We start from the raw sequence: 24,612 nt of genomic DNA, 5'->3' as shown, positions 1-24,612 counted from the left end.
CAATATTCCTTAATTCAAACCCAGGATCAAGCAATTTTGCCCAGAAGTTTTATGCTTTGTATCTTTGTTTCAAAATTTGTTCTTCAGAAAGATAACAGTACTAAGCAATACCAAACAGTGCTGTTGAAAAGTAAAGCAAAATATAAGTCTGAATTATAGCAACAGCTGAGTGGACAGTATCATATTGTAGATGTTTTGATGAGAAGAAACATTTCAACAGACTGGTAATGGCTCATCTGACAGTCTTAAAATTCTACAGAAATCAGATATAAAGGTTTCTAGTTGTGGCATGGCAAGAATAGAAAGTGAGAAAGGGGGATGCTTCTTCCCTTGGGTAAAAGTACAAATGGACTCAAGAGGGCCATTGCTCAGATGGTAAAATATGGTGCCTGTCAAGAAAAAAAAATGAGTAGCAATAGCAGAAAAGCAGTGATCAAGGCAGGAACACTTTCTTCTGCAAAGAGGCAGTGCACTTTGTTCTCTGGCAGAGAATCTCTTTCAGAGGTCTGGAGCAGTGAACCCTCTCCAAGGCACAGCTTATGTGCTTGCATGTGTGTGAAAGGAAGTTGTCCTGAGCAAATAGGTAGAAAAGAAAGAAATTTTCTTGTCAGCCCTTAAGTGTCAAGCAATTAGAGCAAGAAAATAATTTCTAAGCTGAATTGTTTATCATTCGTTGTTTATCAGTCTTTGAGGAGTGGAGAGGGAGCAGAAGAAAAGAAAGCTGTCACCAAGCTCTGAACTCCTTCATGCATCATGGGAGTGAGGGGATTTCAGGAACTGCTGGTGAAGCTGCCTGGGGAGGTGACATGTATATTGTAGATATTCATATTAAGTGCTAACATACACTTATTTGTAAGAGAACAATAAAAGTGCCCACCTTGTGTATTTATTTTTCTTGCATTTCAAGCAAAGTATTTTATATTTCTCTGTTTAATAACTTTTCTGCGTATATGAGGCAGCCAAAACTAGTGATAATGCAATCAAAACAGAAAGGTTCCTAAAGTAAAATTTGGTTTTCATCCCCCATGAAATATAACTCACTATATCCAAAAGCTGAAAAACAGTAAACGGTCTGTTCTTCCATTTCTGTAAGTCCATGTAGCGGCAGCAAGATTAACACATATTCATTAACTCCCTGAGAGCCTGCCTTCTGTGCATTAGTTAGGTAGGTGGATGCATGTATGTCTTTAGAAAGTTGCATTTTTTAGCTTTTTACCCTTAACTTCTACTATCTTTATTGATTGCTGTGAGAAATGTCCCTATATGGCTGTAACAACCATGTTTAATTTTCTCTAAAGTAGATGAGGGTAGTGTTCCAGTAGGGGAAGAAAAGGAAGCTGCAAATGAGTTGCACCCACACGCATCTCCAAACATTGCTCATGGAGGACATAGAAATCATTGAGCCCATTCTAGTAAATGTGCCTCTTTTCAAAGATCAAAGCAAAACACTGTGGTGGCTGTAAAATTATTTTAATTGAAGAGCTTTAGTGTCCATCAGGAAAAGGTGCAGCAGAAGTTAAAAGTATTATCACTATTGATTTTTCACTCTGGCAATTTTGCACCACAAACACTTAGAAATAAAGATTAAATCAAAATAAGAATGTGCTACAATTTATACATTTACTTGACTTTAAATTTTAATATTTAGGGTACATCTCATATTTGATCAGGAAAGAAGAGAGAATTATAAAATTGTATTAATTTTTTACTACTAAAATTTGCCTCTGAAAGCAGATAATTTTTTTGGCCTGGCTCTGTGAGTTATTTTCCATTTTGCTCAGCCTCCCACACACTAATGGCTTGTGCATGGAATTTCATATACTCTATGAATATATGCTCTTCTTAAGCAGAGTCTCCACAGAGGTGGAAAATGTGAATGTGAAATGAAGCTTGCCATTCCTAAAAGAAGGTTAAAGATCTAGGACTGTGTACTAGCCTATCCTGAAAGTCAGTTTGTCAAGGCATAATTTATGGAGGTTCAGTTGCTCAGGCATAATTCTGCATTTCTTTCAAGATAAATACTTTTATACTTACAGGCATGTGATTTGTCAAGGCAACTTTGTGGCCTGGTGGGCAATCAGAATTTGCCTTAGTGGACTGAAATGACCCAGAACAAACTCACTACTTAATCTTCTTTATTGCTGAAATCAATAACCAGATCCATGCTAAGTGCTGACAGTTCTTGTGTAGGGAGTGAAAAGTAGAAGTGTCTGCTCCTTGAACTTCTAACATTTTATGAGCCAGAAGTTTTGTTTTCTTCTTTGACAATGAACTTGGTTAATTTTATTTTATAATTTATAAATTAATATATTTTCTTTGTGCTAATATACACGTGCAATGACACAAGATTAACGTATCTAAATGCCATCATACAGAATGCCTAATGCAACAGTCAGGGAAAATTCCCACATAGAAACCCAAGCAGGGACAGTGGCCTCTGGCAGAGCCAGGCAGTCCAGGTGAGTGGCAAAGCTACAGCCAACCATGCTGACTCACAATCTACCCTTCTGGAGAGCCCTGTTCTAAATAACAGTTTTCTCCATGCATTGCACTAGAAAATCATTAATATATTCAGCAAGGGGGAGTGTGTAGCAGGGTTCAGGTTTTATAATGCATTTGAATGAGGAAATAAACCAAAAACTTAAAGTGGTTTTCCAAGTGTTGTATTTTAGAGGGTAGAACTACATGGCCTTTAAAAGCTCCTTCAGACCCAAGCTTATCTATGATTCTATGATTTATTATTTTTTTATTACCACACAATAACTGATTTTCCCTGCAGTTTCATGTAACACTTGTAATTACAACCTGGCCTGAAGAGAATGAATAGTAACAATAAAAATAAGAGCCACTGAATGGGCCAAAGATACTCAGAAGATAAGTAGTTTATACATTTGGTAAATATGGAAAAAACCCTCAATTGTTCTCTAACTCTTTGAGAAACAGCCAGAATTCTGCACTCCACAGGTATCTGTGTATGCAGAAGAAATAAAGTTACAAAGCAACTGTAAGATAATGTCATTTATATCCATTTAAATTATTATCTTATGAGAGAAACAGTTAAGCAGAGCGTGTTGTAAAATTTTGGCTCTGGAGCTACTTGCTTGTCCATATGCCTGTTTATATCATTTTTGTTTACTTGATATTGGAAAGTAATCAGAAAAAAATGTTATACTGAATTATGAGTGCAGTCAAGTTTTGTATGAAAAGTATTAAAACTTTAAACAAAACAGTCTTTTAATTGCTGTCCTTCTGGTCCCACAGTCTTATCTTGTTTTACACTTTTGTTTAAACTGTTCCTTCCCTTTTTTTTTTTTTTTTTTTAAATTTGGAGTTGATTCAATAACACAGTCTTTTTTTATTTCTTGCAGATGTTAAAATGATGAAACCTTTTCTCCCTCAGGAGCAGTGCACAGCAGCCATGACATCTCCTCTGGTCCTCTGTGGAAGGTACATTGCAGTCTGCTGCTGAACTGTTATGACATGTCTCTAGCAATCAGAAAGAAAAGCTGGGAAGAGCATGTGACCCAGTGGATGGGATTGGCTTTGGAGCCTGTGGAGTATAATACAGCATGTCGTCACGGACTTCTGGCTGATAACTTGCAGACAAGTATGGAAAAAGATGAGGTTTTGAGCATGGACCGGAAAGAAAAATGTGCTTCATTTCCAGAGTGCTGCTATAGTGGAGAACTGACTGGCTTCCCTGAAAAGCAACTGGGAAATGTTTCAAAGGAGGTGGATGAAAATGATAACCATGAGGATGAGGAATACTTTCTGGAGGCGAGCACAGAAACTCTAGTCCATGTGTCTGATGACAATGATGACTATTCTGCACTCAGCCTGGAGAGTGTTAATTACCACATCACTGCTGTAGGAAGCGAACCCAAAGATGAAGGGCACAGCTTAAATGGAGCAGGCTCCTTAACACAGATGGTGCCAATAACAGAGGGTAACAAGGCAGTTGAATCATCTGGAGTCAGTGGAGATATAAGTGAGGAACCTGGCTGTGACACAGTTCCTAAAGAGGAGACAAAAGAAGGTGTTTGTGGCAGCATTGGTCAAAGCCTGGAGCTTTGTAATTATGAAGTCTCAAATGAAGTAGTAGTTGTAGAGAAGGAAAATTGTATCAATTCTCCAAATGTGAAACAAGTTATTATGTCTGGGAAGCAGCTGCTTCATACTGCTGTAATTGCACAACAGCGCCGGAAATCTGATGCTTTCAAAGATGGGCTTGGAAAGTCTGAGTGCAATGTGGTAGAGAGTGGGATTTCTTCTGAATCATACACCAGTAGTGATGGACAGCTCTGCTCAGCAGTGCAACCCAGCAACAGCCTTATGCAATCTCCTCCTTGCTCTTGCATCCTTGCAGTGGAAAATGGTCTGGATAAAAGTGGTTTCACGGAACCTCAAGTGGCCCCTGAAAACAAATGCCTTTCAAATGTCAGTTCAGCAGAAGACATTCAGTGTTTAGATGTAAGGAATCATTTGACCACACACGACAATTCAGAGAATCAAGTGAAACTGCGCAAAAGAAAGGTAGGGTGCTTGTAGAGTGCAGAGTGTTTTTCAAATAATTTTGTCCAATTTCTGATGATGGTGATTCTGTGCCTAATTAATTAACTGGAGAGAAAAAATGATTGTTTCATTAATTTATCAGGTTCAAACAGTTTCAAGACAAATATATCTATACAGCAACTGATTTTTAGGAGCTTTTTTTAAGATCTGAAAGTGGCTGAGCTGTGAATTGGGATGGTACCTTATATTTACTTTATGTATATTATTTTATATATTTCATATATGCTGTTCAAGGATAAATGAGTACCTGTTTTCTTTTTTTGGTTTTCTACTGCTATCATTATTTGATTCCTCTTAGGAAAACTTATTGAGTCCAGGGGTTTGGAAGCTTTATTGAAAAAGAGAATACAAGGGAAAAGTGCAACAAGAATTTAAAAGAGATAAAAAAAAAAGAGAGGAAATATTTTGTCGTAGTTCTTTGGTCTGTAGCTCAGCTCCATGAGAATATGTTCTTGCGAAAACACATATTGCTGGTTCTGAAACCGTATTTTGTAATTTTAAAGCAACCAGAGAGTTTCACTGTCTTCACAAGTAAGGAAGAGTATCATTACAAAATTTTAATGGAGAGATTTAATGGCTTTAATGGAAGGAGATGTGCTGATTGTGGCACTGTGGAATTTATCTTAAAGTCTGGCTTTCCCAATTATGCTGCTTATTCTAGCTAATAACCTATTTGTAATTGTTTACTTCTCTCTGCCTTTTTTTTTATTTGGCATCATTCAGCTTTTTTTGTCTGGTTTTTATTTTTTACATCTGGTTTCTTTTAATTGTGTGGGTTTTATCTGTCAGCTGCAGTGCCTCGGTAGCTGTGTCATTGAAGCACAAATTCACATATCTGAAGTACTTCATGCCCACACAGCATCCTGACCTGCTGGCTATTGCTTCCTTGTGTAGACTCTGGTAATAGTAACACTAGGTTAACATGGTGAGAAGATGTAAGCAAGTTTTGCCAAAGGTTTCAGAAGTCCTCCAAGCCAGTCTTCTTTTGATAATTTATGCAAACACAGTTAATGCAGTAACTGTTTAAATCTCTCAGAATTACAAATAAGAAACAAAATATGACTACCAGTACCAGAAATGGTAATGAAAATGGTTCAAGTTTTAAAAAATTAATCAAATTGACATTGTAATTGAGAACTAATTGACTATTATAATAATTTCTCAGCTGCTTTAGTTTGGCATCAAATTTTCTTTCTAGGTATAGTTACTTAATGTAACTATACATTGATATGTACATTTCATATCATTATTTAAATGTACACTCATGAGAATAATATTTGAGAATGTATGTATGATTTGTGTTTGTGCCATTAAATATTTTAAAGGACAGACAATAAAAATTCCACAGAGACAATAGTGAGAAAAACTAAGAAAGAAGATGAGCATAAAAAGGAGAAAAACAAGGAGTTTCTTCAAGTTTGAGCATTACATGGCTGCAACTACTGCACAATTGTGTGCAATGTAAAAGGGGATGGAGTCTATAAATCTCAAGGAGACCTCATTCTAGTTTGGTTAAAGAAATCTTTGCCAACCACTGTAACATGAATGGTAAAAGAGAAAAGATACGATCTGTTGTTGTCTGTGGTATTATTTATCTCTAAGTTCACAGGACACTTCTACAAGCAACATTCCTGCATAAGGGATTTTCTCACTTATATCTAACCATGCCCTGTTTTAAAAAAGTCTGCCTGTGTTGGTAGTAGTGTGCAATGAAAAATGTGCCCACGTTTACAAACTTACACTGAAAGCCACTTTTGTAATTTTAAGAAAACATTAGAAAAACTGCAGACTTGAAACTGAATACATCCATAAAAGCCAAGTATTTGCTTTGCAGTGACAGGAAGACTTAAAAGATTGGGAATGGTATATAAAACCTTTTCTCTCAAGGTCAGCAGTTCAAACAGTGCAGTTAAGGCCTAAAACACACCAGTGTCTGATTAATGCTCAGTGTCAATTATAGTTGCACATAATCATGTGCCCATAAAGGTCAGAATATGGGAAAAGGCAGATGGAAGTGAATTGCTAAAGGTATTTGGGCACCCAAATCTTCAGGTAGCACCTTGGGTAATCGCAGGAAGGTGCTGACCTTCAGGCATTTTCATGACAGCTAAAACTTAGGACCTTTGAGTAGACTTCTGCTCTTGCTGGTACTAAATTCTTTTTCAAATCTGTTCCTCGTTAACATATTTTAAACTGTTTTTAATTGTGGCAATAGAGCATGACCTTCCCTCTTATCTTCAGATCGGCTGTCTTCAATCCAGAGCTGAGGTGAGAGACACTGTGGATCTGATATGCTTACACTCCAGACGGATGCAGGTTTGAGGGCTTAAGGGCTTAAAGTTTAGCATCTTTGACCAGCACTAACTCCATTGCAGTAAATTGCTTTAGTCATGATGGATGTACTGACACTGAAGATGCTTTCTGCAAACACGTCCAGCTGTTGCAGCATTCTTTGCTCCCTCAAGTCAACAGGGTTCAAATGTTCAAAGCACAGCTCCTTCTTTGCCTTCGCATTCTCAGAAAGACTTCCTAAGACTCGGAAATAGGAAGGACCTGAATTTAATTGTAAGAAGTTAATGATATTAGGTCTAATTGAAAGATACAAAATAATTAAGCTTTCCTGTTGTTCCTGATTTGATAATCATTTCAGTTCCTCCACAACATGAAATTTATCATTATTAATGGTTCCCAGTAGTAGAAACATAAATGGATTAACTATATGTGGATAAACCAGCTAGACCCTTCTGTATGCTTTCTTGGGTTAAATAAATTTAGATTTTAAAATAGTCACTTCACAGAATTGCACATGAAATAATATTTGGAACTAAAGAGCAAACTGCAGTGCTTGTGGTATCAAAACAGCTCACATGTATGTTCATATGTAAAAATCAACAGAGCTTTTAGCAAATAGTATTATATAAAACTGGAAGACCACCAAGTACTAAGAGAATACCAACAAAAGGAGACTATTTAATTATTATGCTCTGATTTGTATGTGTAAGAAAATGGCCATTATCTCATACGGAATCTGTCAAATTTTTGTATGTGCTCCATTTTATGTTTTCTCCAAGCTGCTCATCTCATCAAGCTTAAGCAAAGACAGGAAAATCCCTGCTGGGGCATATTGAGAAGATTCACAAACGCAGCAGTACCCTAAAAAATTAATTTCAGTTCTTTTCCAAGACAAAAAAGAACTACTTTATTCAGCACCAGCATAAAAAGGTGGGTTGAGGCATATAGTTTCCCAGTAAGTTCTCTGCACTCACTTCCCAAGCACAATTACAGCTGTGCTGTTGCAGCCAGCAATAATCAGCATTTTATAAATGCAGTTTTTAAAATAAGACTCAGACAGCTCTTTTAAATGATGAATCAGTAAAGGAGTAGAAAATCAACGTTGTAAAGTGTGGCTCTAAATAGTTTGAATAAAAATCCACAAGTTTAAAAACAAGGTGAAACATTAGCAAAATGTTAATAGCACTTAAAAAACAAATTTTGGCTTGTTCTGTATATTTCACTGCTCTTCCACCATCCCTCCTGCTCTTAGATTTTATTCCGAAAGATCATTTAACATAAATAGGAAGAAAACAACTACAGAAACCACTGTGACTGTCATTTTTCTCCTGTAGAACAATGTACTTTCTCATGGCAGTCTGCTTAGAAGATTTCCAGTTTCAAATAAATAATTTTATCTCAAAGTCATTCTTGCAAGGCCAGAGAATATGAGAGTCAGGGCTATTCCTGATGCTCATTATTATTGCTGCTACTTTAACCCAGATTTCTAGATCAAATATTGTGTGATTTGCAAATGATGCTTAAGGACACAGCCAATGTCAGCATAACAACAGCTTCCAGTGTCAATATGATGAAAATTAATTAAAGAGTAAGATTAACACGAGACTGGCAGAAAATGTCAGAAGAGGCCTGGGTAGAAGGTTCACTGGAATAATGCATGTCCTTGGAAGAGTGCCTTTTCCCCACTGGAAATCTATGAGTTTTTAAAACTTGGTTTTACATTACCTGTACTGTTGCAATAAATTTTATTTCTTTATTTCAACAATTATAATTATACTAATGTGAAAAAGCAAAACCATTGCTTACTTGAATTCAGACTTTTCCATCTGTATTTACTTCTTGATTATTGTGCATGTCCATGAGATGTGAAGGCTGACTCTCTTCCATTACCATCAGAAATATGTTCTGTTTCGCAATGCTAAGACTATGATTTCTGGGGCAAGTTAGGAAGTTACTATGCTAGTTACTATAGAGGTTACTATTTTATCATAGTAAAATTACCTTCAACTCATATGGTTCTCTAACCATATTTCTTGTACAATTCAGACCTGCACTTATGCCAGAGTAGCTTCACTTTCATATACAGAGATAGATAATATAATCTTGGCATCTAAGACATTATTTTCTTAGTTTTGTAAAGGACAATGGCAAATGCAAATATTGGAAATGTTATCATCTCTTTTAAAATATGATCTCTCAAACAGTGGAAATCTATTTTATTAGGTGTGAAATTTGGAAATTTTTTGTTCCATTTCTGCATCTCTTATAATTTTCAAACTTTATATAGGTTTTTTTTTAAGATTCTCAAACTTTCTAAAGGTTTTAGAGAAGAGCATGGATCTGTTTATCAAAATTCATACAGCGAATGTGAGCACTATCAATAATTGGTGAGAGATCTTAAGCCACAATAGCTTTTGAAAGGTTAGCTCCTACCCACAACTCAGAGCTACATTCTGTAGTATTAGTACAGTGGGCAATTATTACTGAAATCCACAGTTGCTTCACCACAAGGAATTTGCTGCATTTGCACATTGCTATTAAACAGTCATGGTTTTGAAGGCATTGGGAAGAATCTGGCAAGAGATGCAAGTGAAGAAAAACAAATAGTAGGATTTATTTGAAAAAAAATGAAACCTTCTTGGCTGTCATGAATATTTGTTTCTCTTTTCTGCACTAAAAACTTGCTTTCTAAATTTACCATTTAAAAATGAAAATGTGGTTCAAAAACATAAATGGACTGAAACAGTTAGATTTACATTTTTTTTAATTATATGTATTTCCTATTGTAATTAGTAGAAAGTGGTCATAAAGCACTCCTATTATTGTGGTTACATGGCCTCGAATTTTCTCTATTACTTTCACACGAATATATACCATAAATATTATCTCCATCTGGGAAGCTAAAGAATGCTTTCCGACAGACTTCCTTTATGTTTGGACTGAAGTATGATGTATTTCAAACAATGTGAAAAGTATTTAAAACAAGTTGAGAACAGGATGGGATGATTGCCAGGCCAATACAGTATAACCTTTATGCAAATTTTACTTTGGCACATTTTTGTGACAGTGTTCAGCAATAAATTTTCAAGGCAGTGTTGTCTATACTGCAAACCAAGAGGCTGTTGCACATCAAATTATGCTCAGAGCTGAGCTACCTAAAATGGTCATGAAAGTATTTGTATTTATAAGCAGTTTGTAGTCACACACACCAAAGTTTGACCAAAGTCATCTACATGCTTCTAGGGACCATCTAGAGAGCTTTAGTTTCATGCAGTGTGTACTCAAGAGATTTCTAGTTTTGTCAAGTTCTGCAGTACTGATTGGAAGAAAACTTCTAAAGTATTTTTAGTTTTGTTTTTAAAATTAATATTTAAAAACTCCTTACTGGCCAATTATTTAGTGTCTACACTCTATAAATAGTCAGTGATAGGTCATGTTAAATGGGCTAATGATCACTTGCTAAAATGACATCAGATTTTTAATTAACATCAAACTTTTGAGGGAAGCGGTTTTGGAAGGAATGAATAGTACATAAAACCTCTAACAAACGGGAAGTGGAGTTAAGTCACTTGGACAAAACACCCTGGATTACATGACATCACTGCCCACAACACACTTTTCTGTTGGTTAAATATAAAAATTTTTATAAAAGGAATTTGCTCCCTTTAGATCTTCCTCTCGCACTTTCACATGCACAATGCTCACTTTGAAATAAACTTCAAGTGAAAACAGAGAGACCTAAGAGGTACACTGAGATCCAACTTCCATCCAAAACCAGTGCTTACAGAAGTAATCAGAAAAGACAGTACTAGAGCACTGCCACCTATATTAAAGAGCCTTTGATACCATAGCAGTGGCAGAACAGCTTTTTTAAGCACAACTGTTTACTACAGACATGACCTGTGCTAAAAGTAAAAGGTTTTTTGTGTTGCTGTGTCAAAGAAGGAGACAGCAAAGATCAGCCAACCCTGGCCAGCTCTGGCAGCTGAGGCTTTACAGCAATGTAGGTTTTGCCACTGCTGTCAAGGAGTACTTGACCAGGGAAATTTGGTGGTGGGTTAGTCCACAGGCATCTGACCAATTCCCATGCAATAGTAAAAAGCAAGCAAAGAGAACCTCTCTTGTGAGCTGAACTGCAGTAAGGTAGAAGCCATCTGCAAAGCTTATTGTGGGACTTTATTTCTTGGTGGTTTTTTTTTTTTTTTTTTTTTTTTTGCTTCCCACCGTAATGGTACCTACGATTAAAGCACCTAAAATGTGTTGCTCATGCTTATTTCCTTTCACTGCTCTCTCTCAAAGGTGGCATAAGAGGTTTGTAAAGACAAGAATGTTTATGCCACAATAAATACACATGGTGTATTGAATATGGCTTTACAAAATGAAACAATAGTGCTTCTGCTGCCAAAAGCTATTCCAAGCTCCAGAAGATATGGCCAAAAAAGGTCATGAATTCAAATTTAGAGGGATATTCTTCCTCCTTTTAAAAAAATCTAGTCAGGAATACAGATGTGTGAGCATCTGTGTGCGCTGAGGTAAATGTATGACAAATGTATACCAGATCCTTGCTGCTTTTCACAACCCTGTCACATAAGAACTTGGTTTACGCACACAAAGCTAATGAGAAATTGGCTCCCTGTAACATGAGGATGTCCTTCAATATTACAGCAATAACTGTCATATCTGAAGTTTCACACTGTCTTTGCACTGTCATGTTAACGTAGGACTTAGAATAGCAAACACAATATGTATTTATGTTAAATAGATATATATTTATGTTAAATATGTATTTATGCTTTATCTTTTTCTGTAAGTTGCCTCCTTTCTAAACTTTTTTTTCACACAGCACATCCAATTAAACCAAGGTTTCTATTTGAATATCCTGAATATTTTCATAATGTATTATCTCATCTAACCAACAAAAAAGATCTTTAAGGAATTGATTATATTCTTGCACTATGTATTTTAATCTCTTGGATGGTATCCTCAACCTTCTTAAAAAAAGATGGTTTGCATACACTACAAGTCATTGATATGTGATTCATGGCTGTTTGATATGAAGGCATGAAAAAATTCAGCAGTGCTAAAGCTCACGGCTTGTGTTGCATGTAATTTTAGCTTCAAAATATTTTAAAAGCTGACACATTTATTACACTGAAAATAAAATAGCATGGTCAGAACCCAAACTTTGGTAATCTAAATCAAACTAATTTCCTACACTCAGATTCCCTGAAAAACACTTTTCTTCTGATAAATGCCAAACTGTATTTATCTCACACAGATTTAGTAGTGATTCTATGTGCGTATTATACCTCAATACATCTACTGAATTTGTTCCAGCATGTTAAATTCTCCTTTTTACAAATACTACTGCTTGGTAGATGATGACAAGATGATCAAGTGATAAATGAACACTGTACTGTTTTGGCTTTTTATAGGAAGCAACATTTTCAGAGAGTAAATAAGAGATAGTCTCTCATGACCTTTTTCCACTACCTTAGATGTGGGATAAGACTAGAAAATAAAGATGTGAAAAACAATTGATTTTCTATGTAAAGTGAGAATTCAGCTCTTAATTACATGAAGATTTCTCAGCTCATGAAAACAACTCCCAGTGGACCACTCTGTTCCCAGGTCTTTTTCAATATTACTAGTATCAAAGACAATTTAAGAAGTTCTTCTATATCAATACTTTCTATATTAATAACTTGTAGTACCTTGATTCATATTCTTGTGCATAAGTCTTCTTCAGGACGCATAATTTATCACATTTCACAAACATTTTATTAAGCTTTCAGAAATGTTGTGTTTGAGTTTTTACTGTAGCTTTTTTGCAAGATATGTTTTAAATTGATGGCTTGTGCTTTTGCAGACTGAAGCACAGGAATAGTTATGACAACGGAGAAACCAGCTTTAATCAGATTCAGAAAAAAATACATATATTCCTGAATTTTGCTCTATTGGGAATAGTAACAGTAGCCTTAGATTAGAATGTCCATATATTTTTTTTCTCTAGTTCATCCATACTCTCTGCCAGACACAAAAAAAATTTCCTTTTTCATCGAGAGTCTTCTAATGAGGGTGTTAAGAACATTGATTCTTCCCTCTATACTCTTGCCTTTTTACAAATGCTTTGTTGTTTGGGGGCTTTTTTCCCTGCTTCATGTACAAACCTGAGTAAAATATTGAGAATTTTAACCATTTGGAGCTTATGTGCATATAAGGGAAAGATTACTTGGTGACATGAAAATAATGTGTATTTTATTCCTTGCAAGTGTCATCATTTCACAGGGTTTGATTTCAAAGCAGCAGCCATGTAGAGCTCTGTAGTCACATGCAGAGATTAGGAAGGGAATATGAAGTTGTTGGCAAAACGTGTGAGTGACTTCCATGACTCTGCTCCACTTTGGTATGAGGGAAGAGTGGTCCCAAATACTCTCAAATGCTAGTTCTGTAGTAGCGGTAGTGGTTCCTAGACCTCTTGTCCAGCATTCATTCACTTGCTTAAAATGTGTACTCAATCCTAAATATTATGTGGTTTTTTTCACAGATTCTTTAGTGGGTGGAGTCTGTAGTGACTGAGTCCCTGGTTCTGGTCTCTCTTTCTCTCTCTCAGCCTTTCCATGACATTTAGTTCATGGAGGACAAACTCTTGTGTCAACAGCATTGCCTCATGAAGCATAATAACGACGGTTTAAATGTCAGCACTGTTAGTCACTGATGATTGTCTAAGGGTTTAAATAGAAATTTCTTACTTTTTAGCCGCTCTGTTCAGAAGGAATGTTTACCAGCAGCAACATATAATTCTGGAGCTTTGATCTTTGCTTTGAAATGTCTTTTTGAGTGTAAAGAAAATTCATCTATGCTGAGAACAACATTAGAAGCTATTTCTGGAGTTAGACCAGGATTCTGAAGGTGAAAGGACACTTCTCCAGCTCTCTCAACAAGTCCTTGGGAAAGTTAAAAATAAGTCTAGCTGAAAAAATATTGGCACTTGTTATTTGAGAAAATTTCTTTATTCCAGGAACTGCCTCATGTAGCAGAAATTTATTTACCATCTGTGTAGACTTGAAAAATTTTCCATCTACCAGATACACAACTGAAATAGCAACGGATTTTCCGTCCCAATGGTTTCCACCGACCTCCGTTTTAAGGGAGTGTTGTAAAAACTTATGAAATTTTTGTGCTCTCGGAAGAGGGGTAGCTCAGTTAATAGACCATCTGTGAAACTCTGAGTTCTGATTGTGACCTCTAATAACGTCACCTCACTGTTGCTAAAGCATGTTACTTGGGGGACATGACCTCATAGACCTTACAGCTAAAAATTTATTAGGTTTTTAAATTATAGTTCCATTTTTAATTAGTATTACAGTACTGGCTTTAAAAAAAGTAGTTAGTCGAGAAATTTATTTACTTTGAGTATAGGTGTACTTCCTTAAATTCACAGCTCTGCAACTGCAGGGGGAGGAAAAAAGTTAGAAAATAAGAAAAGGTGCCACCACCAAAAATATCCCCCCTGATTCTTGAAGTAACTTAAAATATGAAGCAACCTATCTGTAAATCTGAATATCACTTCTGAGTATTCATATGAATACACAGCTGGAAAACAATGCAAGCAATTCCTGGGAGACAGAAAAAGAGAAGAGTTCAGGAATAGATGTCAGAGTACACAAGCTTGACTTCTGTTTGTTGTTTCTGCTTGATTTCTTTCTTTCATGAATTTTGTGGATACATTTTACTTTTGCTTTTAATGCACATCAAGAATCCTCAAGAACTACGGGGGCTGATTCTTAGTTGCTGCTTAGATGGATTTTTTTATCCCATCTACCAAAATAATATTTGTGTGATTAGAAAGCCTGGTGTTCAAGGCAGTTGTCAAAATTTTCGTTTTAATTCAAAAATCTGATTTGCTGAAAAAACTCTATCTACCATTCTTATTATAATTGAACGGCTTTTCTGCCTAATCTATTTCTACCTTTTTTACCACTCTGTTCAGGGTGTTTGACTGAAGATGCTTAATCTTAAATAGGCCTATCAAAGATGCTTTCATAATTCTGAGTCTCTGAACTAGAAAAATTGTACAATATGTGATTTTTTTAAAACTAAAATTGTTACTGAATTCTTTAATCTGGTAATTCAAATCTGTATTTTAAATTTATTCTATCTAATTCTATCTATTTTGGATATCTGTATAACTTTTCTATTTGTCTGCATGTGGTAAGATAAGATACTGTTGTTTCAGCAAAATTGTATAACTGTGAAATGAATGGGTCTAAGTTTTAAGCTGTTCTATAATCTTTCTTACTGGTAAATTGTAAGTGTTAAACCACCTACAATTCCAAGAGGAGACAATTACAAATTATACTATGAGCATTCAACTGAATGTTATTTAACAACCTGAACTTTAAAATGTGAGTTGCAGTTCTCAGGAAAACAGAAGGTTTTAGTTACGTTTGTGCCCGTGGGTTAAGGTATGTATGCACTGTCCTGTTTTAGTTTGGTCCAGGAGCATTATTTTGAAGGGTCTTTGCTGAGTGACATGATATAAATCATGAGAGATTAATAATATCAGATATTGAGATTAAGTGGGCGCTCTCTGATTTGATAGCTGCAGGGCAGATATGATAGCTCTAATACATTGACTCACAAAATAAAAATGTATTTTGGAATTATCAATAGTCAGTGAAAAATTTTAAGATATTAGGGAAAAAAATGTACCTCAGATTGTAGCAGATAAATATCTGCACAGTGCAAGAAGTATGAACTGAAAGACATTGCCAAAGGATTTCACATTCCCATCATTTGCAATGTGAAAATGTCAAACTCTGTCCTCCACACCAAACAAACTGGTTGCAAGATACATAATTGTTATGACTTAGGGAACAATGACTACAATAAAAAAAATCTTCTGAAGACAGATTTTTAAAATAGATCAGTACATCACAGTTTCCTTTTAGGTGAATTTGATAAATATTCCCTGGTAGAAGAATATAGATTTCTATCTATATAATAGAGAGTTAGCCCCTAAACAAACTATCCAGTCTCTTGAGATTTTTATAGGTTTTGCTTTATCTGTCTGAAATGTATCAGATGCAATGTAAAACTAGTAAAGAATATTTTCTTCCTGTACTTGTGCTTTCTAGTTCTCTCACTAATTCCCAGTAGTCTTGTGGTAATGTGTTCATTCTGTTGGCCAGCTGTTCAGCTCTCCATGAATGCATCCTCCTGATGTGCACTTCCCAGCACTTTACAAGTCAATGTTCTTTTCCACTTCAGTATAAAACTTTTTTTAAAGCAAAATTGTGTACCACTGGGAATGTAGACAGGGAATCTAATGTAAACATAAACTCAGTGAGGAGTGAAGAAATATATATTACACAGTATAAGCACTGAAATGTTTTTTTATGTGTGTTTGAAATAGAGGTAGCAAGAAGACTGTCTTTTGTACTAGGGTTTGTGTTGTTTAGTCCTTTGGGGCTTTTTTTAGGTGGAGGGTTTTTTTTATTGTTTGTGTTTTTGGTGGGTTTTTTTGTTTCTGACAAAATTACCTTTATTTTGCTCTTACTGCCTATGGTAGAAAGGAACTCTGGTTCCTTTCTCTAGGCCTTTGGTAGTAGGACCCAATAGTAAAGCAAGTAATAACCCCCACCACTGCCATTGATATTAACTTTAGTCTTTGATAAGGACAGAGCTGTGAGCATCAAAGGTAAAGTTTGTTTGTACAGGAGGAATAGAAAATCAACTGTTTTAGTCTGTACAAGCAGACTAAAAGAGAATGGATGGATTTCTTCCCTCTAGGAACATGTTCTTCACCAAAAATGGCTTGTGGGATTATTAAAGATCAAGTGTTAAGAGAGCTGAAAATAGGAATGGTTTTATCCCTGCTACTGTCCCTAATTATTCAAAACAAAAGAGAAATTTAACAGCTAGAAATGGCTGTACTCTCTGGTCATTCCAAGGCAGTTGGGGGTGGGTTGTGAGGGGCTATGCTAATCAAAAATGAAAAGGAAATGTTTGTGCACAATGTATTTGATGAATCTTTATTTGTTTACTGTGGGGAAGCCTAACATTTCCTTCATTGGTATATAGCTATTGGATTCAATTTGAAATTTAATTCTGTACAGACAGGGAAAAAACTGTTGCGTGTAAGACTCTGTAATACTATAGTGTAGTTTTTAGTGAGTATTTTGAATTTGAGCCATTTGTCTAATTTGAATTGCTCCTTCTTATTTAACATAAACTGGGATTTACACCCAGGCCACAGTTTCAGCAGGCAGGGAAAGTGTGGAGTGTGACTTAACTCAGTAATGTGTGAGGAGGCTCTGTGTCATGAGGAATCTATGGCATCTACTTGATAACATTGTTCATTCTCTGGTTGAGTGATTCCCATTACTCCACGACAAATAGTAAGATTAGTCTTTCCTACCATGACCAAAGCATAAAACTTTGCCTTTCTCTGTGAGTCCCCATGTTGTATGCACACATATTATGTGGCAGTGGTTTTTGATCATTTTTGGCAGTATGTGGAACAGTTGTTTTGTGATTTTATTGCTTCATGTGTTCTGTAGGGAACTAAGATAAGTAGTCATTTGTTCTAGTTTTTTCTGTTCTGTATAAATTATATCCATCTGTGTATTATTTGTGTTTTAAAAGGCAGCCTAAGAATTGCAAGAAATAATCTTTGTAGAAGCTTTTTGTTAAAAAGAGTGTATAATATTTATCACATAATCTCCAGTAAATACCCTGAATTTTTTGATTTGTTGTTTAGGGAATATAACTAAAATTTAGCAGTCTGGGAGAAGAGTTCCTAATAACAACATCAGTGTAAGCATGAATAAATAAAACCAGAGGAATTACTATTCTCAGTCAAAGGTAGAGCCGGTGTTAGGACTTGGCAGTTTCTTGAATTCCAATACAATATGCTTTAAGAACATAACATTCAGGCAAAATAATTATTATTATGCATATTTTAAGTAGTCAGTACAATAATATTATATATGTAACTTACAAAAGGAATATCTCAGTTGAAATAATATAATGTGCAGAAACTATCACAAACACAAGTGTAAAGATAGTTTGGATGTGTTCTGAAGATTTTTTTGCAAGTTTCAGCCTATTGACTGGCCTTTTGTAGACAGATATTTAAGTCCTGAACCTAGGTCAAGGCAATCACAAGCACAGATTTAGGCTGGCAGAGAACAGATTGAGACTAGCCCCGAGGAGAAGGATTTAGGACTGATGGTGGATAAGAAGCTCAACATGAGCCAGCAATGAGCACCTGCAGGCCAGAAAGCCAACTGTGTCCTCGGCTGCACCAAAAGAAGTGTGACCAGCAGGTCAAGGGAGGAGATTGTCCCCCTCTACTTCACTCCCATGAGATATCCACCTGGAATAATGCATCCAGTTCTGGATGCAACATAAGTACACCCCAACATAAGGACATGGACTCACTGGAGTATGTCCAAAGGAAGCAAAGAAAATTCTCAAAGGTCTGAAATACCTGCTGTGAAGACAGGCTTAGAAGGCTGAGATTGTTCATCCTGGAGAAGACAAGACACTGTGGAGACCCTGTAGCACCCTTCCAGTACTTGAAGCGGATGTGCAGGGAAGATGGAGGGAGATATTTTACAAGAACATGTAGTGGTAGTACAAGGGGAGTGGATTTAAATTGAAAGAGTGTAGGTTTGGATTGGACATTAGAAATTCTTTAATATAAGGGTGATGAGGTACTGGAAGAGATTGCCCAGACAGGCTGTGGACTCCCCATCCCTGGAGGTGTTCAAGGTCAGGTTGGATGTGGCTTTGAGCAGCCTGTTCTAGTGGAAGGTGTCCCTGCCCATAGCAAGGGAGTTGGAAATAGATGATCCTTAAGGTCCCTTCCAAACCAAACCCTTCTATGATTCTATGATATGATTTTTTAGGAGTGTATTGATTACTTCTACTTTTGCCAGATATTTAAAAACAGTTGTCTTGGCAATTGCTGGTGCTTTCCATATTCCCTCTAACAGAGAGTCAGAAAATATGCTTCTAGGCAGTGATGGAGATATTTCAGATAGGTATCTGTATCTAATGTCAAATGAACCACCTCACCTGGGACAGAACATGGCTACTCACCACAGCAGCACAAAAACTGTGTGAATTGGTGAGGAGGATATGGACAAAAAACTACAAATCTGAAATGATGCCCATTCATTGTCTGCTACCATACCTTGACCATTCACAACATAAGTAATACAGAAGAATCCTATTCTCTGTCACTTGCTGGATTCATTTGGTATGACAATTGCTCTACAATCTGTTTATAAACAGTGAAAGGGTTTCGTGACTATGACAACATATACTGATGGAAGGACAGAGAAAAATTTTTTAAGAAGGAAGAGATCTCCAGTTTTAACAAGTAAAAATTTCATGATTATGAAAATATATACTGATAAAAGGACATAGAAAAATGTATTAAGAAAGATCTTAGCATTTTATTTAAATGAGCTTCCTCATGTAAGCCAGAGTTCCTACAATTAGGCAGTCTTTGCTAAAGTACACTGCAATGGAATTTACTAACCAGAAAGATAGCGCTTCTTCCTTGAAAGAAAAACTCAAAAGATTTGATAATTAGCTCTCAGAGGACTCTACTGGTTATTTTGCAGCTGTGGAAAAAACAGTAGAGACCTATTTATTGACCTAGCTATCTGATAAATCAGAAAGAGATCAGTGTCATGGAATCTTTTTGAACAGACCACCTCCTGACACTGGGAAAGATACAGATGAGGTCAAAACCCTCAGCTTCCTGTCTCACACAGGAAAAGGAGAAAAAAAAATCTGATAAACATGGAGCTAAACAGAGTTGCTTTGGAAATCTCTAGAGATAAAGGGATCAGGGGAAAACATGAAAAAACCAAGCTTCTGTTGTTAAATATAGGAAGATAATACATGTATTCAATAAACCCCCTTCTGATTTATATTTTTTTCCAATTTGATTACGCTGTCAAAACTGAGCCTGAAACAAAAAAGGCAGTAATGAAACATCCCTAGCAGTCAAAATCATTGCAAACACAGTATGCTATGTATACCCCACTGACCAGAGCATTAAATACAGTTTCAAATGTTACCACTCCATGGGTTGATCAGAGAAACAGGGTTCAAAATAGAAGGGTACTCAGTATTGTTACTGAGGTCAAGTTCTTCTTTAGCCTTGGGAAAATACTTACCTTGTCTGTCATTTTCACATCTTTAAATGGAGTTAATATTCTCCCTTGATATGTGTAATGTGAGTTTAGCTATATTAAAACGATGAAAAGAAATGTTGTAATAAGAACTTTGCAATTACCTGAGATACATAGGTGAAACTTCCCCAGGAGCCTTAACATCTTTTAGAGCTACAATATACCTCCTGTTTGTTGCACTTCCTTCTATTCTGTATTAAACCTCATGGTTTGTTCCCAGTGAGGACAAGTCTCCTATTTTTATAGTGCCTGTGTTTTCAAATCAGATTTGGATGAAATTTAGCAGCTTCATGTAAAATATCTTATAGGTATGCCCTTACTCATTTGCATACGCTTTCTGTTACTCTGAGGTCTTCATACAGTAACTTGAGGAAACTTCATTTTCCAATGCAATTTTCTCTCATTCTCTGTATGAGAAGTTCCTTTCAGCTTTCTATATGTCTTTCTTCTTTCCGAAATAATATAAATACTCAGTGTCTTTTGAGGTTGTATCAATATAACAATTCAAGTCAATTGCACATTTAAAGATATTTATCCTCTTAAGCATAAACATCTACAGATCAGCTGTGCCCTGGACATGAGACAAATTAAGTCGTAGCAGGAAAAGGCTTCTCCTGTTTGCCTGGGTGACAAACATAACAGAGGGATGCAAATCAGATTGGCGAAATCCTAATTTTGTTGCTAGCAAAAACTGGGTTATTTCATAGGGCCTCAGATTTTATCAAGAGTCATCAAAGTAGCCTGATAATAAAAGCAATTATCTCATATTTTAAACAAAGAAGAACCAAATGGTATTTTGCTCCTATTAATAAACTCACTGACTTAGTGAAACAGCCATATTGTCATTTATGTCTCACATTGTTATGAGTCAGAGGAAGCAGGATTTAACAAAAGCAGTGGTGGAACTGCAATTCCAATTTTACTGGAAATTCTGTAACAATAATGCTTTTTTCTCTCTCTCCTATGCAGAAGGATGTGTTTGATAGTAGTAACATTCATTTCAACATTAAGTTTCTGTACAGAAAGAAATACTTTTGGATTTTAAATGTCCTACTCTTCAAGTTGAGCAATCACTAGTCCAGTACCACTCACCATCAGATGCTTTGAATGCACTTAAGCCCACAGTGCTCTCAGTGCAGCTCTTCCTTGGGGAGGCCAGCTGGTGGTGACTAGAAAGTCACTGCAGCTGGCTTCAGTGCTGGCTGAGGCCTGAGTCAGGTCCTTTCTCCAGACATGTATCTCTGCTCTGTGTTTCTGAGACTGTAGTTTCACTCTTTTGGCCTCACTAGTGAATCAGTAGCCCGAGTTTTCATGTGTTTCCTTCTTCCCCTGAGCTGTTTTTTTCATGGTGAGTTAAGCCAGTGAAAGTTGGCTTATACCAAGATAAATATCAAACCAAATAACCTGATATTAAATATATATATATAACAGTGTAGATTGGTAATTCTTTAATTCCTCTGGGATAATGCAGTCATACCTCATGAGATAATGCTTGATTAAATTCAGAAAAAAATACTGGAGAATACTTAAACACTCTCAAGCTGGTTATCTCAAGTTCTCTAATAGAAACATTTTGATTGTATGAGGACATAGGCTAATCTGTGCCAGCTGTTCTGTAGTTAACTATTCTGAAAGTCTCATTCCCCCTTCTCAAGCACTTTTTTTTCTCTGCAGACATATTTCATGCAAAAACTATGCTGACCTTTAAAGATGTTTTATGTTTTTGTCACAAAATATGGTGACAGAGCTTATTTCTTTTAATATTAAGAAGCCTCATATCTAAAATGGTTCTTTAAAAATGTAGCAAATGTTTAGTTATTTCTAGCTTTGTGAAAGGTAAATAACCATAACAGCTCTACGGTTTTTTTATATAGGAAAATATGAGGGAAGTATTAAGATAGTAATCTTAGTGTTTCATCATATAGAAAAGAAGTATTATTTTTAAAGAAGTTATTAAAGCTTCAATCAAGAATGTATCAATTTCCTTAATTCCTCAGCACATTTACTGGAGATGATGGCTACTGTTTACCTTGCAGACATATACAGAAATAATAAGTATGAAAGAGTATTGCTCTGCTGACTTAAGCAATTTTCAAAGATATAACCAGTAGATATTCTTTTTACAAAAATTTATAGTGTTACATTTGCACTTTTAAGTACAGAGTATGAGATATATGTACATATATGTTTGGAAAAAAAAGTCTGTTCAAGAAATATCTTATTACTAAGGGTCACAGTGCAGCACTGGGAAACTTCTAATATTCATTTTTCTGAGGTGTTAATCATAGTAAGATCAGTCACTTTTTAACCCAGAAAAGTAAGGGATTGATTCTAAAATTAAGAGAGGCATTTCAGCTTATTATCAACAAAACATTATTTTATTATAAAGGATAATAAAGCTAAAAAATTACATAACTGTTTTAATTTAGGGCATATTTTTAAACAAACATGTATATTCCATTCTATGATGGCTTTATAACTTTTGGTGAGACATGCTATTGTTACTGCATCATGTCTTCTTTTCTGTACATGGAAGCAGACAGTGATATACCCTAGGCTGTCTATTACATAGCTTCAAAAGGGAATGAGTCATCTGGGAAAATCCAGCTGAAATATAATTGCAAACATCATTTTTGTTTTGCTTTAAAAAAGCTTAATTATTAAAATGGCATGTGCTTGTGCATGTTAAGATACTGAAAAACAGAACAATCAGAAATTTCCATGCAAGTATAATTATAAATGCAAAATATTATCCAGACTTTGACATGTATGGATATATGAGCATAAAATTTTGCTTAAAATATTTAATATTTGAAGTATTCTTTACTGCAATCCACCTAAGCTGGAATATGCAGATAGCAAATTCTAATGTATACAGGCTGCTTCCTACCCCACAGTAATTCTTTGTTATTCTTTGGTAATTCAGTTTACCAACACTCACTGAATCAGTTCTACAAATAGCTGTTTTTTGCATCTGTTCATGATAGTGTCTCCATTTTCAGTACCTAGATTCCTCCAACCTGAATTTAATTCACCAGATCATATTCAGAGACTAGACTCACTGATTTCACTTCCTCACTAATGGGAAGGAAGTTGCAAGTAAATTATTTTATTCTGTTAACTTGAAGGATTGAACTACTGAAAATGCAATTCATACAAAAGCTGAGGATTTGTGAAAATCAGACCAAGTTAACTGCTGGACTTTTAAATATCACTTCATAGTTACAGCAAAAAAAAGCTGCTCCTTCTCATTTTCCACAGTTTCTTACACATTAATCTTATAAGATAATTAGGGTATCATACTCTTGACTTAAATAATTACGGCCAGGAGACATAGTCCTTAATATTACTGCTAAGACCAGAATTAAAATAGTTTCTCCACTTTTACTTAGCACCAGTCTCTAAATGCATTGAATTTCTGTAGTGCCATAATTTTTATTTTATAGTAACACTATATAAGCCCACTAAAGATTCAAAACTATAACATTATGAATCCTTGGAAGCTATGTATTTGGATTTCAAAGAGCTGGTAAAGGTCTTCCCATGATGCTCATAAACAGTAGAGAAAATATTTTTTCATCCTTTATTTCCATCAGTTCTAAGATCTACTATAATCTGTCCCATCCTTTTGTAGTTACAGTAACTTTTTGCAGTGTTTGAAACATAAGTAATACTGCAGAAGCCTAAATTTTTCATTAAATACCCTGGTCACTGAGCTAACTGATCATATGCCTTCCTACTGCTTTACTCACTGATTTTCCACTAAGATTTTAATCAGCTGAGGTTTAAATCAGACACTAACCTCAGAACACAAGAGATATGACTGACTCAGTAATTCCATCTTGCACACTGGACCTGAGAAGAGTTTTCCTCCTGTGCCCACAGTGCCCATAACCTGTCCTTCTCAGTCTCCATGTTTCCCTGAGTCCTGTGCTTGCCTTTGAAAACTGGCAGCTCTTCTCACAACAGCCCAGTTTTTCTTCTTAAATCTTTCTGCAATTAAATAATGAAATTATTAATAAACCGAAAATAACAGTAATACTCTCATTGACACAATACAGACTTTTCCTAGAACATATAATTCAAAGATTCAAGGAAGCAAAGTCAAAATAAATGTGGAAAAAAGATTTTCCTTCAGCGATCTTCAAAAACAATGCTCTCAAAATTTTGAGACTTTGATAGTAATATGCTTCATGAGAAGCATTTATTTTGTAGAAACTCTTTTATATTTCAAACTGAGGAACTGAAAGGGAAGTTCATTGTTCAATTCTCCTTACATTTGGGATCTCTCCATTCAAAAGGAGAACATTGTTGTGGAATTCACTTGAGGGTGGGAAGGCTGAATTCAAAAGCAACAGTTTGTGATCACTGCCTATTATTTTTAGAGCTTTTGCAAGATATGTTACTTCTAGCCCTACTGGCCCTTCAGCCAGATCATGTGAATCATTAAGGATTTGTTTAGTCAGGTGGGCTCATTTCAGTAGGAGATGTTAAAGATTTTTTTTCTACTAGTCTGAAGCATAGATGAATT

The 24,612-nt window shown here is 35.6% G+C and overlaps 1 protein-coding gene across 6 annotated transcripts in view; it reads left to right on the top strand.

Annotated features, from left to right (window-relative positions):
• DLC1 (DLC1 Rho GTPase activating protein) overlaps window positions 1–24,612 on the top strand; it is a 214,348-nt gene that overhangs the window by 12,429 nt on the left and 177,307 nt on the right. For 3 of the 6 annotated variants that reach the window (XM_072928209.1, XM_072928207.1, XM_072928208.1), the window contains 2 exons: window positions 3,369–4,533; window positions 6,814–6,840. In XM_072928209.1, the coding sequence (XP_072784310.1) occupies window positions 3,481–4,533; window positions 6,814–6,840 (1,080 nt within the window). In that variant the 5' untranslated portion in view covers window positions 3,369–3,480. The remainder of the gene's footprint in view (window positions 1–3,368; window positions 4,534–6,813; window positions 6,841–24,612) is intronic. The other 3 variants (XM_030270324.4, XM_030270323.4, XM_072928206.1) reach the window with 2 other exon arrangements.

The sequence above is a fragment of the Taeniopygia guttata genome, chromosome 4 (assembly GCF_048771995.1).
Source record: "Taeniopygia guttata chromosome 4, bTaeGut7.mat, whole genome shotgun sequence".
Classification (NCBI taxonomy): domain Eukaryota; kingdom Metazoa; phylum Chordata; class Aves; order Passeriformes; family Estrildidae; genus Taeniopygia; species Taeniopygia guttata.
This window is presented reverse-complemented; position numbering and strand designations above follow the sequence as displayed.